Source organism: Emiliania huxleyi (assembly GCF_000372725.1).
Source record: "Emiliania huxleyi CCMP1516 unplaced genomic scaffold EMIHUscaffold_1, whole genome shotgun sequence".
NCBI classification, from domain to species: domain Eukaryota; phylum Haptophyta; order Isochrysidales; family Noelaerhabdaceae; genus Emiliania; species Emiliania huxleyi.
The window spans coordinates 1,451,373-1,465,973 of NW_005202428.1; the positions used below are offsets into that span (position 1 = coordinate 1,451,373).

General features: G+C 64.6%; 4 protein-coding genes across 4 annotated transcripts; 2 read left to right on the forward strand and 2 right to left on the reverse strand.

Moving 5' to 3' along the window:
* Positions 1–206: 206 nt before the first annotated feature.
* Positions 207–2,128, forward strand: EMIHUDRAFT_95011 (hypothetical protein; the record flags this gene model as incomplete). The annotated part of the gene is made up of 3 exons (XM_005794157.1): positions 207–259; positions 454–509; positions 585–2,128. The coding sequence occupies 3 exons, from the start codon at positions 207–209 to the stop codon at positions 2,126–2,128; spliced, it is 1,653 nt and encodes a 550-aa protein (XP_005794214.1).
* Positions 2,129–4,924: 2,796 nt separating this feature from the next.
* EMIHUDRAFT_60874 (putative neutral sphingomyelinase activation associated factor) lies at positions 4,925–5,496 on the reverse strand (the record flags this gene model as incomplete). Its single annotated transcript, XM_005794158.1, has 2 exons — positions 4,925–5,060; positions 5,288–5,496. Coding segments are annotated over 2 exons (345 nt in total), but the record flags the coding sequence as incomplete, so codon positions are not given.
* A 3,532-nt stretch (positions 5,497–9,028) lies between these two features.
* Positions 9,029–11,925, forward strand: MAP3 (membrane aminopeptidase I; the record flags this gene model as incomplete). The annotated part of the gene is made up of 7 exons (XM_005794159.1): positions 9,029–9,487; positions 9,674–10,021; positions 10,132–10,429; positions 10,499–10,719; positions 10,829–11,020; positions 11,085–11,198; positions 11,290–11,925. The coding sequence occupies 7 exons, from the start codon at positions 9,029–9,031 to the stop codon at positions 11,923–11,925; spliced, it is 2,268 nt and encodes a 755-aa protein (XP_005794216.1).
* Positions 11,926–12,440: 515 nt separating this feature from the next.
* Positions 12,441–14,601, reverse strand: EMIHUDRAFT_447470 (hypothetical protein; the record flags this gene model as incomplete). Its single annotated transcript, XM_005794160.1, has 4 exons — positions 14,094–14,601; positions 12,909–13,190; positions 12,525–12,686; positions 12,441–12,458 (listed from the first exon to the last, which is right to left on the reverse strand). The coding sequence occupies exons 1-4, from the start codon at positions 14,553–14,555 to the stop codon at positions 12,441–12,443; spliced, it is 924 nt and encodes a 307-aa protein (XP_005794217.1). The 5' UTR covers positions 14,556–14,601.

Genomic DNA, 14,601 nt, shown 5'->3' on the forward strand with positions numbered 1-14,601 from the left:
CGCCCGCCATGCCGTGATGAGACCACTCCGTCGCCGCATCGGTGCCGTAATGTTACTCCGTATCCTCGCCCGTCTACGTTGCTCCCCGCAGGAATTCCCGCAGTTGCGCCGCTGCCTTTCTCGACCCCAAGAAATGAATCCCAAAACGGTCGTCCCTTCCTCCGCCCGGGCACAAATCGGCAGAGCTCGTCCGCGCTCCGGCGACAATGGTGAAACGGGCGGGCCTCGCGGTGGTATACCTCTCGGTCTTCATTGACATGTGAGAGAGTGGCCCGGCAGCAACGCCCGCCGTTGCATACGCCCACACCGTGTTGGCCATGTCCTGCGGCCTTGAATGAAGCCATCCAGCCCGCAGCGAACCGCCACCTCCGCCTGAGAGTTGAAGCCGGCCAGCCTACTCCTCCTCTTTTCCCGCGCGCTCTGCTCCCACCCACTGAATCGCGTCGCCTCCAGGTTTGGCATGCTCATGGCTGTACCTGTGATTCCCTACCTTATTCAGGAGAACTTGGGTGCGAGCCGGCCCCCACTCCCCTCTCCTCCCTCCCCCCTTTGCATTCTCCCACTCGTAGCTTTTCTTCTAACAGGCTGCACCGGGGGTGGCTCCTCTGACAGCGCCCTAATGCTACCGCCACCGCCGCCCCTCGATTGTGACGCGCCAGAGCAGCTGATCGCAGACGAGAGCGAAGCTGACAAGTGCGAAGGCGCCTCCTTCTACGGCGCGCTGGCGGCGGCGCTCTATCAGTTTGCAATGTTCTTCGCCACGCCGCTGACCACGCAGCTGAGCGACAAGTATGGCCGACGACGCTTCTTCATCATCGGCTTCATGGGCTCATCGATCGGCTTTATGATAATCGCCGTCGCGGGCTCGAACATCGGCTTGCTTGTCGGCCGCTTCATTGGCGGCTTCTTCTCGGCGTCGCCACCTCTAGCGCAGGCTTACATCTCGGACTCGGTCCCTCCCGAGCGGGCGCCGGCCTACCGAGCTCGACTCATGTCGTGCTTTCAAGCGGCGCTAGTTTTCGGCCCTGGCTTCGGCGGCGGCCTAGCGCAGTTTGGCAACACCGTCCCCTTCTTCGCCTCGAGCGGCATGGCTTTCATGGGCTTCCTGCTCTCGCTCTTCTTCCTCGACGAGCCGCAAAAGCCGCCAAAGCGCGAGGGGAAGCAAAGCAGCGTCATGGAAGGCACCGGCATGCGCAAGTCCGCGGTGTACCGCTCGAGATTGCCTCTCATCTACACCATCTACTGCGCCACATTTCTGGTCTTCTTTGGCTTCCAGATGTTCATCGCGATGTTTGGCTTCTGGCTCCTCGATAAGCTCGGCTGGGGGCCCGGTGAGTTTGGCTTTGTCACGACAGCCACGGGCGCCCTGCCAGCCGGCGCGGGAACACCTGTCCAGATTTGTCTGAGCCGTTCTCCTCACGATCTAGGCACGGTCGGCATCATCGCTAATCTCGGCTTCTTCGCGCGTATAGCCAGGTGGCTGGGGGGGATGCACAAGGTAGCAATCCTCGGCACGGTCCTCAACGTCGTGGGCTGGCTCGGTGTGACCGCCACGCAAAAGTCGGGCCCGTGCGACGGAAAGTTCACGCTCGACGGCGGGCTTGTCGTGATTCTCGCGCTCTCTTTTGGCCACTCGGTGGGCTTCACCTTCTACAACACAGCGCAGGCCGTCATGGTCTCGATGTATGCTGACAAGGCGGAGCAAGGCAAGTGGCAGGGCCGATCCACGTCCATCCAGGCGATCGCCGGCTTCACGGGGCCGCTGCTCGGCGGCTGGCTCTACGAGAACTGGAACTGGGAGCTGCTCCCCCTGCTCACGTCCGGCTGCAACTTCCTTGCGATGCTGCTCATATGCCGCGTGCTCGTCATGCACAGACGACTTCCCGAAAACACGTTGCCCAAGCCGGGGGCCGCTGCTGTGAGCGAGAAGGAGGACGTCGAGACCGCCGAGGACGGCCCGCTGACGCCGACTGAGAGAGAGGAGCTCGAGGCGCTGCGAGAGGAGGTGAAGGAGCTGCGCAGCCTCATGTCCGGACTGGAGGAGATGCTCACCGAGGAGCAATTCTCCAGCCTAGGGGCCAGCTCGAGCTTAGCGCAGGTGGTCAACCCGCGGCTGACGATGCACTGACTGCCTAAGCACCCAGGCACCATGCGCTCGCTCCCCATGGCCGTTCCGCTCGGCCTCCACAGCTCCACGCAGTGCCGCACTCCGCATGCCGTCTGGGAGGCTCGCTGAGATTGATATGTGATTTAGAACAGGGGAGCCTTCACCTAGCTCGTTGACTTGTCGCCTAGTTGGTCCGGTGACTTGTCCGGTGTCTCTCCCATGTCATCGATCTCGATCAGCCCCTTGGAGTATGGTCTATGGAGTGTGAAGGCGTCGTAGCCCTCCGGTCTACTGAAGATCCGCAGGGCTGAAGCGAAAAAAAAGCAAGCGAGTGGATCTCGATCACATGCGATCTCGAGACACCACACACGACGCAGCAGCCAGCACGCACACTCCGATCTGCCATCTGCATTTTTCGAGAAACTGTGTGTCGTTATTGCAAAGCTCCCCACACCTCACACCAGCCGTTCTCGAGCCCGAGGATGAGCTGCCCGCCCCCAGCCGCCCCGAGGCTCGCGCTGCGGACGGCCGGGCCCGCCACAGCACCGATAGCGGAGGGGGAGCACACGGTCGTCTCAAGACGGCCACGTTGTACGTCCCAGACATGCGCGACGCCGCCATCGCCCGCGCTGACCGCGGCCGACCCGAACGCGGTGATGCACCGCTGAGGTGGCCCACAGCCAGCCGCGCTCAGCTCGATGGGCGATACATCGGTCTCGTGAGGCTGGCGCGCGCACAACACGCTGCCGTCGAGCGAGCACGAGACGAGCCTACCGAGTGCAAGTGAGGCCTTTGGGCGACAGCAGAGTGGGAGGGCGCGAACCACAAAGGGCGAGCCACCCGCCCGCCGAGAAAGCGACGCCGCTGACCGACGCCCCACCCGGGTGCCGCCTACGGGAGGGTTCCGAGAGAGCTCCCAGGGGGAGTCTGGAGGAGGCAACCCGGCGGCTGCTCCTCTCGCCACGTCCGCACGGGAGGCCCCCCCGACCGCAAGTCCCACAGCACGACGCCGCCGTCCAGCGCGCCGGCAGCGGCCAAGGGCAACCCTGGGTGGAGCGCGGCACTCGCCAGCCCGCTTCCAGGCGGCAGAGCAGCCGGGAGCGAGAGCTGGTCTCCGTAGGCGGAGAGGCCCGATGGCACTAGGCGGTGGAGCCGAGCGCCGGCGGCGGAGCAACACAAGAGCCCGGCCTCGCCCAGCGCCAGAGCCGCCACGCTGCCGCCGGCAGGGAGCGACTGCACCGTCTGGCCGCGCCCCACCGAGTAGAGGTGGAGAGCTGCGTCCGTCGAGCCGAGGCAGAGGAGGTCGAAGCCGCGCAGCTGGGCGCACGAGGTCAGAGGCGCCGTGCCAACCTCCGACCGGCGCAGCATCCGCCGCCGCCGCTGGCAGTAGACCCGCACTCCGGCGCCGCCCGCCGCACAGATGGTCTCGCCGTCCTCCGCCAGCACCTACCCAGCAGAGGCGCCCGGTTCTAGCGAGGGGTGACCGCGTCGAGCGCCTCGCCCCGTCTCGGCCGACCCACCACGCAAGTCAGCGGCGTCGCACCCAAGTCGAACCGGCGGACGAGTCGCGGCGAAGATAGCGCCGACGCCTCAAGTCCGAGCGCTGCCCCGCCTCCGCCTCCGTCGCTGCCCGCCCCGGCTCCGCCGCTCTCGAACCCGTCACGGTCGCCCCACTCGGCGCTCACCGCCGCTGCGGCAGCCACGGCGATCGCGGCGGGCAACTCCTCCTCTCGCAGCAGCGGCCGGCTCGCGGCGCCCGGCAAGCGGCGCGGGTGCGGCGCCGCGAAGAGCTGGAGCGGGATCTGGCCAAACTCGTTGATCTGCAGCTCGAGCACGCGCCTGCGACGACATGCCGTCCGCATGTCATGGGCGCGACGTGCTCACGTCACGCGGCCGCAGCTCGAGTCTGCGCCGGGAGGGAGGGAGCTCTCGGGTGCTCTCGGGTGCTCTCCGATGATCTTGAGTGATCTCGGGTGCTCTCGGGTGCTCTCGGGTGCTCTCGGGTGCTCTCGGGTGATCTGCGCCGGTCGTCGGGAGGGAGCCCCTCCAGCTCGACCGCCCCCTCGTACGCGCTCGGGCAAAAGACGTTGTCCGCGCCGACGGCGGCGGCGCCGCGCTGCTTGTGCCCGAAGATGAGGTCGACCCACTTGTGCAGCGCCGCCGAGACCGCCTCCGACTCGAGGGCCTGTGCACATGCCGGTGCCGTGTCTCGGAGGTGTCTCGGACGTGTCCTTCTCCGCCTCTGACTCGAGGGCCTGGCGGCACTTCGAGGCGAACTCGTGCGGCGACCCGGCCCACGGCGGCAGCTCGACGTCGCCGACCTGCCCGAGTGGCGGCGGCTAATGAGTGGATCGACTGCTTGAGGAAGAAGTCAGCCCATCTAGTTGGTCAGCTGCCGCCACTCGGGCAGTCTAGCTGGTCGGTGGGTTGATTCGTCGCCGGCCTGCTCGCCCGAGTGGCGGCAGCCGAGCTGCAGGCGGAGCGAGTTGACGAGGAACGAGGCCGCGGGCGGCGCGTGCAGCTCAGGGCAGTAAAAGTGCGGCAGCAGCTCCTGTTGATGATGTGTCATGAATCATCAATCGATTGCGGCCGACGTCAGGCAAGACGAGTGCGGCAACAGCTCCTTGACGTCGGAGGTGGAGCGAAGGACCGACGCCCACGCCTGTGGCGAGGAACTCGTTCATTGGGCGACGATGTCACTAATGAGACGAGGGAGACTGACGCCCACGCCTCGCGCACGGAGAAGAAGAGCCGGTCGGGCTCGTCGAAGCGGCCGGCGTGCAGATGCAGGTTGAGCTCGGGCCTGTGAGGGGTGAGTCACTGCGGAAGGAGATGCAGCGGCCGGCGTGCTAGTGCAGTTTCGAGCGCGGGCCTCTGGCGGACAAGGAAGTAGGCGACGAAGGCGGGGGCCGAGTAGTGCGTGCCGTACATAAAGGCGTCGCCTGTGGGAGAGCTATAATAATAATAATAATGATGATAATAATAAATAGTGCGTGTCGTACATAAAGGCGTCGCCTGCGGGAGAGTCTAGAGACGGCTCAGCTCAGAGACGGCTCCGAGCAGCGCCTGCCGCACACAAGCGTCGCCGGGCGGCATCGAGGCGTACCTATGAAGGAATGAGTCGTCCGTAGGTACATCTTCATCACGGCACAGGCGTCGCCGGGCGGCACCGACGCGCACCGCTCTCGGAAGAGGGCGAGGCGCGAGGCGTCGAGCGCGCCGACCGGCTTGGAGAGGTCGCGGTAGACGGCCGGGTCGGCCAGGTCGAGGGTGTGGGAGGTGTAGTCCTGCAGCACCCACGGCATCACCGGGTACTGCGCGAGGTCGGCGCACGAGCGGCCGGCCGCATCGTTGAGGTGGCAGAGGTACTCGTAGTTTGAGAGGAGGCCTAGTCCGCGGACTGGCCGCTCGTCGAGGAGTGGAGGGACGATTGGAGGTGCTCGCAGGTGGAGAGGAGCCTAGTCACTCACTGACCAATCAACGACACTCGATGAATCGATTGATTGAGGCACTCGCAGCTTGAGAGCATGCCGTGCCGCCAGCGCTGCACCATCTCCGGCAGCCGCGCCTGTGGGGCATCGCATGCACGCGTCGCGGAAGTGTCCTGGACGTGTCGCTGCCCCCATCTCCGCCAGCCGGCGCCTCGGGCGGCGGCGGCAGCGGCGGCAAGCCGAGCTTTTCGCGCGCGGCAGCCAGCGCCTGCAGGAAGGCTGTTCCGCAGTCTAGAGGTGCCTCGAAGGTGTGTGCGAGGTGTGTGGGAAGTTTGAGAGGTCTAGGAGTGGTGAGGGCGCCTGCAGGAACGCCTCCCGCGCGGCGTGCGACGAGAAGGAGACCAGCGTCGACTCGATCCCGGCCCCCGGCAGCAGCAGCAGCGGGTCTGACGCCTGCGGCGAGGTCCGAAGGAGGCTCAGAGGGTCGGGATCCGGCAGAAGGATCCGGCCGGGCGGCGGCGGCTCCGACTGCTCCGCCTCCGCCGACCGCTCCGCCGGCGAGAAGCGCAGCTCGAGAGCGGTGTGCCTGTTCACGGAAAGCTTTTCATGGGGCGGCACGCTCTCTTTGTCTGCGGGAGCTCGACGGCCGTGCTCCGCATCAGGTGCCTCCGCCGCACCGCCCGCCGAAGGTGCGCGAGCGGCCAGTGCGACACGGCGGCGGCCGACGCGGCGGCGGCGGCGTCCGAGTGCAGGTAGAGCTGCGAGTCGGAGAGGACGAGCGTCGCCGGGGTGAGCATCATCGGGCTGATCCGCGTCACGTCCACCGGCGGCGCGTGCTCCTCGAGCGGGTCGACCAGCGCCGTCAGGTCGAACGCCGGCGCCCTTTCGCCTGCGCCGATCGAGCGGAGCCGCTCCTCGCCCAGTGGCTCGGGCAGCTGCGTCGCGCCGTGCAGAGCTCCCACGAGGGCGAGGAGGGGCCGCAGCGGCGCGTGGAGCAGCGCAAAGGCGAGCCGCTCGCCCGGCGCCCGGCTGAGCGACGCGAAGGGCTGGTGCGCCGACCGCTTGTGCAGCACCAAACGCGGTGCGAGGCTGAGGCCGTCTGCGTCCGCGGTGCCGGCCGCCTCCACCCCATCCTCTTCGAAGGAGTGCGGCTGCGGCGGGCCGTCGCAATCGCGCAGCATGATTCGCATCAACGGCGCCTCCGGGTCGTCGGGCTCAAAGGTCAGGGACCACGTCGCGACCTTGAGCCGACCCTTCAGCCGCCGGTCCGAGAGCGGTGGCGCAGGCTCGAGGATGACGGCACGGTCCTCCAGGTACCGCTCGCCGTACGCGAGCATGAGGAGCGAGAAGCGTTTGCGGGGCTTGTGCGCCATTGGCTGACCGCGAAAAGCTCACGATTGTGCTTAGTGTGAGAGCGGAGCCCGCAGTTCGCAGCGACTCACCGACTCGGAATGTGGAAGCACCCAGGCTGGGCGCCGGTTTCCCAGCCGGGCGGTCGAAAAGAATTTTACGAGTGCGCGAGGAGAGCCTGTGTGGTGGCGGCGTGCCGTCCTCCCATCCCTCCCTTGGGTTGTCTGTTTTCTTTCTTTCTTTCTTTTTAAAATCCCTGTGTGGTGGCGGCGTGCCGTCCTCCCATCCCTCCCTTGGGTTGTCTGTTTTCTTTCTTTTCTTTCTTTCTTCGAGGAGAGCTCGATAGACTCGATCGAGGGGCCAGGATATGCAGCGAGGAGCAGGAGGACGGAGCTGCGCCGAAAGGCGCAAGAAGCAGCGAGAACAAGGGACCGGCAGGCGGCGGCGGCGTCGCAGAACGAGGCAGAGGAGAGCGACGCGACAGAAGAAGAAGCGACAAGGGAGAGCCGTGTTCTCTGTTTTCTCTACCGACCGCGCGGAAAAAGAAAGAATTCGTGTGTGGCCCCTGAGAGCATACTGACAATTGCGCCGAAAGGCGAAAGAAGCCGAGAGAACAAGGGAACGACAGGCGGCGGCGGCGCAGGACGAGGCAGAAGAGAACGACGCGACAGAGGAGGAAATGACAAGGGAGAGAACGACGAGAGTGGGACGACCGCGAGGTGGCATGAAGGTTGCAGCGAGAATCGGCGAGAGACTGCGAAGAGAGATAGGAAGAGGCGGACGCCCAAGGGTGGGCGACGGCTAGCGCACCACACCCCTCTCCTTAAAATCCCTGTGTGGTGGCGGCGTGCCGTCCTCCCCATCCCTCCCTTGGGTTGTCCGTTTTCTTTCTTTTTTTACACTGGGCACCGAAAAGAATTTAACGCAATCCGACACGAAAAGAATTTGACGAGGGGAATTTGCCAGCCGTGTTCGGACCAGAGTGTTCCAGTCCCGTACCTACCCAGTATTGTGCGAAAAAGAATTTTACGTGTTTGAAACCCTCTCCGTCTCGCACAACTGTCACGATGCACCCGAAGGGGACCCCAGCGCCAGCATCAGCCGTGAAGGCACAAGTGTTCGAAAAGAGAGTGGACCTGAGCAACAATATGACTTGGCGGCAAATGATCGCAGTGGGCGTCAGAAGAGTCGTCCTTGCGCGTCCGAGGAGATCCTCGCGCAAGGACGACTAGCAGAGCTCACCTCCCGAGCTGAGACCTGATTAAATTTGGATTGCGATTTGCAAATTGCAATTCCACTGGATTGCAATCGGATTGACTCTCGGGATTGCCCCCGCCGCGAGTTTTTTTTCGCCCGCCCGAAAAGAAGAATTCCAGCCCTGGAATTCTTCCCCGAAAAAGAAATCCATACGGGTACTCCGGGGGGGTCCCCTACCCCGCACTGGCTGTGAACAGTCCCCGAACCCACACTTGGGACCCGTAGCATATACGCATATTAGACGGGGGGAGATAGGCAGGACGAGTGTCGCGCAACTCCATCATTACCCCTCGGGAAAAGTGTGGCGATTCGATATCGTTTGTGCTTGAGCACTTGAGCACTGGATAGGGCCGATTCCGCGTGGTACGGGACCCCTCGATCGTCTCGCCCTCCCTCTCTGGCGTGTTCATTGGGGGGGGTCATAACAAACACGCTACACGGTACAGGATCGAGGTGCACGCTGCCGAAGCAGTGTCGTCCCCCCTCTCCCCGACGGCGATGGCGGTGTGACCGATCGAGCTACAAGAGGAACTTGTTCAGCAGGATCCGGGTTAGTCTCTCGAGTTACGAGTATCGTCTGTGACTGTGTGTGTGTGACCTTTCCTATCAAGCATAATGCTTCGTTGCCCATTGTCCGCTGCTGTACTGTACTCTGGCCTCTTCTCCGTCGCAAGGGCCCCGCCCCCCCCAGAGCTGGGGGCGGGGCCCGCGCAGGGAACTTCTAGTATTCATAAATAATCTAATCCGCTAATCCGCCCCCCGACCCGCGCGTCCATCCATTCGCAGATTGCCGACACCGTGGACCAAGTCAGTGGGGGCCATGTTGCCGCTCGACACAGACAGCGCCGCGCTCGTCGCCCGCGATCGTGTCAGGTCCAGTCGCATGCCGTTGATCGTGCTGGCCGCCGTCGCCACCGCGGGCATCCTAGTCATTGCCTCGTCCTCCACCTCGCCACCGCCGGCATCCCTACGAACCAAGGAGGTGTACGAGGCGGAGGCGCCCGAAGAAGAGCCCGGGGCGCCATGGCTGGCTTCTCTGGCGTCGTTTGCGCAATCGATCGCGACCAAGGTCGTCGAGCTACTGAACCAGCCTGTCGTGTCGCCTGCCGCCCGCTCGCTGCCCTCATCGGCACCTCCGCTTATTGGCCCCGCTGGAGCCATCCACCGCAACCCGATTGACGAGGGCAGCTACGCCAACTTTGACGAGATCACCGCGACGCACGTCTCTCTCGATATCACGGTCGACTTCGACTCGCAGACTTTTCGCGGCTCGGTCAGCCACAGCATGGCGTGTGTCAAGCCCGGCTCCACGATGGCGATATTTGACTACCAGGGGATGGAGGTGTGTTGCCTCGTTTGTGGAGCACCCCCCCCCCCCCCCGCCGCCGCCGCCACCACCACCACCACAACCACCACCACACGGCGCACACACGCACGCACGCAGGCACGCACACGCACGCATGCACACACACACACGTCCGAGGACAAAGGCACGTTGGTCGCATGGCGCCCGTCGACATGGTGCTAGGTGTACGCCGAGAAGACGAAGGTGTGCAAGCTCAAGGGCTACACCCCAGGCGACAACATGGTTACACTCCAGGCGAAAACTGAGGGATGCTACTGGCCCGTCGCCGAGCTTAATACCAATCTGAATCCCGACATCGGCAGCGCTGTACTTGTTCACCTCGACGCCCCCTGCCACACGGGCGACGAGTTCCTGATCACACTCGAATTCGAAACCAACGACGACCAGCAGGCTGCCATGTGGCTGACACCCGACCAGACCGTCGGCAAGAGGCAGCCGTACGTGCTCACGCAGTGCGAGAGCATCTATTGCCGGTCGTTCGCGCCGCTGCAGGACACCCCTGCCATCAAGGTGTTAAGAGAGAGAGTAGTAGTGCAGTTTGGTCGCAGGCCCCCCCGGTCGTCACGGAGCGGCTCCGCGCGGGGAGCTGGGTGGAGGGTGTGCGCCATGCCATCGTGTAGGTGACATACGACGCCTCGGTGACGGTTCCCAAGGCGCTCACGGCGATGATGAGTGCCAACTCCACCGGCTCTGTGACCGAGGCCGACACCAAGACGTACTACTTCATTTGCAGCATCAAGGTGCCGTCGTACCTCATCACCATCATCGTCGGAGACGTCGAGTACCGCGCGCTGGACGATGTCGGACGAGTGGGCGTGGTCACCGAGCCCGGGTTCATGGACGCTGTCGCGGAGGAAATGAGCGACCTTCCCAAGTTCTTCGCCGCTGCGGAGGAGTACCTGACGCCTTACATCTGGGGTACCCGCTCGCGGCTGTGCAGGAAGGTTGAGGAGAGACCCACGGGACCTGGTGTGGTATTGTAAATAGGCACGTACACCGTCGCCATCCTGCCGCCCTCCTTCCCCTTTGGCGGCATGGAGAACCCGCTGCTGACGTTTGCCTCGCCGACCCTCATCGTGGGTGACAAGTCGCAGGTCTCCGTTGCCATTCACGAGATCGGCCACAGCTGGTTCGGCAACGAGCTGGGCTTTGCTCGCTGGGAGGACCTCTGGATCGCCGAGGGCTTCACCGTCTTTGTGGAGCGCAAGGTTCCCACGACAGCGCCACCGGCGGGGGGCGGTGGCGGTGGGAGTGGCCACTTTCGTGTTATGTCACACCCTGCGCTTGCCGCGCGTCACACCCTGCGCTTGCCGCTAGGTTCCCACCCTGCTCGCGGGGGGAGACATGGAGGTGGAGAAGGTCGACGCGACCGTCGGGAACCAGTCGCTGCTTGAGACCATGCAAGACTACGGGTCGGCCGAGGGCTCGCCGCCCGAAGCCCTCGACCACCCGTACAACGCCCTGGTGCCGGTCCTGGACGACGTGAACCCAGACGACGCCTTCTCGACGGTGACTTGTGCCGCCCTCCCGCTTGACTCGCCTCGCACCCTCAAACAGAGCCGCCGCTTCGTAGGTGTGCTACGAATCCGGCTATCAGCTCGTCAAGTACCTCGAGAGCGTCGTCGGCCCAACGTCGTTCCAGGCCTTCCTTCGCAAGTTCGTCAAGGCCAACTCTCAAACTGCGATTGTGACGCAGGCACGGCAATGCAATCGCCCGCCCGCCGTGGTTAGCTCTACAGCATGTCCTCTCACTCAACCCGAATTTACCCTCGCCACAGAATGTGGTTGATCAGTACGAAGCCTTTGTTGTGGAGACCTTCCCACCGGAGGAGGCCAGCGCCAAGCTCGCGACAATCGACTGGAACCGCTGGCTGTACCAGCCCGGCATGCCACCCGCAGAACTCAACAATTTCACCACCAAGTCGGGCAACCTGGCCATAGAGTTAGCAGATGAGTTCATCGCCCTCGAGGGCCTCTCCCTGCCCAAGGAGTGGGAGAGCTACAACTCTTGGATGAGTGCGCTCAGGCAGATGTTCCTCGACCGCCTGAACCTCAAGAAGGACGAGGTGACACGGGCAATTCTCGCAAAGATCGACAAGGCGTACGGCCTGACGGCCGCCCTCGACCCAGAGGTCAAGAGCCGCTGGTACCCCTTCTCGATGAAGATAGGGTATGAGGGCTCTTGCGCCGAAACGGCATCCTGCGGTGAAGGCGCGGCCCCGGGCACCTGCATCATCAACGAAGCCCATCTCTTTGCGTCTAGTGTTGGACGGGGGAAATACATCCGGCCCATCTACCAAGCGCTCATGGACACGGGCAACGAGGAGCTGGCCGCAGCGTGGCTGGCGGAGAATGAGAACTTTTACCACCCCATCACGCTCATCCCTCTGCAGAGGATCGTCGCGCTAGAGTAGCGGAGCTCTTGGTCGCTGTGATGTGGTGTCGCGCGCATCATACAGGCCCAAGGCCAAGCGCGCATATCTGTGTGGCAGATCTGTGCGCACTAGCCGATGCGCACATTTCAGAAAAGTAGCATATGTTTATGTCCCAACACACCAGTGTGAAGGTAGGGGACCCTGGATTTCTTCTTTCAGTGTGTTTCTTTTTCTCAGGGGGAGTGTGCGTACGTCCCATATGGATTGGTGTGGTGCGTGACATCGATTGCAGACCGATTGCATCCGGCCACGTCGGGGGTCGAATGAAAAAAAGAATGGTTGCTCCTGCAATTTGAGTGTCAATAATTACGAATTGCAGTCTGTGAGATTGTGAATTGCATGACATCACAATGAAAATACACCCAAATGAACTCCCCGCGTCTCGCGCGGAGCACCAAACTCTGAGACTGACCGTACGTACACCGGAGCCATGTCACTGGCAGTCACCCCCACCGTCCGCGAGCGTCACAACTCACACCGTATGCACACACTTTTCACGTACTGTCGGCCGCCTTATCAAGGACGGCCGCGAGGTACGCAAGCCGCTGCTGCTGCTGTGGCTGCTGCTGCCGCGCCACCTCGAGATCGGGCGAGGGCGTGGGTGAGCCGGCCTGGGCGAGGCCATTCCACTCGAGGTACGGCACGGGCGCCACGCGCCAACCGAGAGAGCGCAGCTGGCGCCGCTTGAGCATCGTCCTGCCCGACGGCGCCTCGCCCACAAAGTGCGACGGCCCGTCGACCTGCGAGGCGCGGAGAGCAAGTGTGGAGACAGCTGGGTTTGAGGGGAGCTAGGTGTAGGTGCAGGTGTGGAGACAGCGAGCGGAGGTGAACAGAGCGTGCTGCGAAGAGAGGAGTGTGTGAAGAATAAGTTCGTCGCGCCGTGCCAATCGACGACCCTCGGATCATCTTCGGCAATCTCGTGAAATCTCGGGCAATCACGTGAAATCTCGGGCAATCTCCACCTCGACGCCCAGCCGCTGGCCGCGCCAGTCGACGACGAAGTCGAGCGAGTAGCCGCTGCTCAGCTGCACCTCCTCCTCGACCCGCAGCCCGAGCGCAGCGAGACCATCGCCGACGGCACGCTGCAGCGAAGATGCCGTGGCGCTGCCGTCCTCGAAGGCGGAGTGGCAGCGCTCGAGGAGGCGCGGGCTCGGCATCCCCTCGTGCAGCGCCCGCTCGGCCGCCCAAATGCGCCACTGGTGGAGCTGGCACAAGCCGCTCCTGCTAAAGCGCGCCGAGAGCGCCTCGCAGCGCGCGCCGAAGTGCGCGCCGAAGAGCTCGCTCCGCGGGACGTGGTCGAAGACGGCGAAGGCCCACGCGGCGTTGCACAGCTCCTGGTCGGCGCACTCGTCGAGCCGCGCTGCGAGCGCCTCTGCCACGGCGTCGAGCCGCTCCGCCCGCGGCGCCCCTCCCGCCGCAGCGATGGCCCAGAGGACGGTGGTGAGGCACGAGGTGGGGTGCCTCTCCGGCGCACTGCCGATCCGGTGCCCGATCGCCTCGTACAGCTCCGGTGCAGGGTGCGCCACCTCCGCGTACGCCCACGCCAAGTTGGTCAGCCCCTGCGGCGTGAACTCGCCGAGCCGTGGCACCGCCGCCGTCGCGATCGCATCGAAAAGCGCAGGCGCTGTCGAGACGGCGCTGGTCGGCGCGATCGCAAACGACCAAGCCAGGTTGGAGAGATGCTGCTCGCGGAAGCTGGACAGCCGCGCCGGCGCCTCGCGCGCGATCGCGTCGAAGAGCGGCCTCGCAGGGTGCCGCGCCGTCGCAAACGCCCACGCAATGTTTGCGACGCCTTGCGGGCTAAAGTCCGGCAGCCGCCTCGTCGCCTCGGCGGCGAGGGCGTCGAAGAGGCGCGGCGCCGCGTGGCCCGCTGACGCGTACGCCCACGCCGTGTTGGACAGCGCCTGCGTGTTGAACTCGCCCAGCCGCGGCGCCGCCTCTACCGCGATGGCCTCAAGCAGGGCGGGAGCTGGGTGCCTCGCCGTCGCGTAGGCCCACGCGGTGTTAGAGAGCGCCTGTGGGCTCATCGCGCGGACGCGGGCGGGCGCCGCCGCCGCGATTGCGTCGAAGAGCTCCGGCGCACGCCGCCGCGCCTTTGCGTAGCTCCAAGCCGTGTTTGAGGTCGCTTGCGCCTCAAACGACGAGACCTGCGCCAGTGCAGTCCGCTCGGCCGCCAGCCAGAGAGGCTGCCACTCGGCGCCGGAGAGGCGCAGCTTGGCCAGCGCATGGACCAGATTCGACAGGCCATGGTCTCCCCACTCGCCGACCGACTCGAGCGTCTGCAGCCGCAGCTCGGCGAGCTGCTCCTCAAAGTCCGGCTCCGCGCGCCCGATACGTCCGAGGCGGCTCCAGCAAGCGGCGAGATTCACCTGGTTGAAGGCGCGGCCGTAGCGCGCGTGCAGCGTCAGCACCTCCTCGGTGGTACGCGCCCGCTGCAGCGCCACCGTCAGCTGCTTTGGATGCCGAGGGAAGCTGGCTGCTGACGACGGCGAGGCTGCCTGCGCGTTGACGCTGCTCAAGAAGCGACCCGATCTAGTGACTCGCGTGGACAGCAGCCGCGGCGCGGGTGGCGAGGGAATCGCCAGCGAGAGGAGGCGGCGCATGTGCATGCGGGGAGCGAGAGAGGCGAGCCCGTGGGAGGCGATCGTCGTCGCA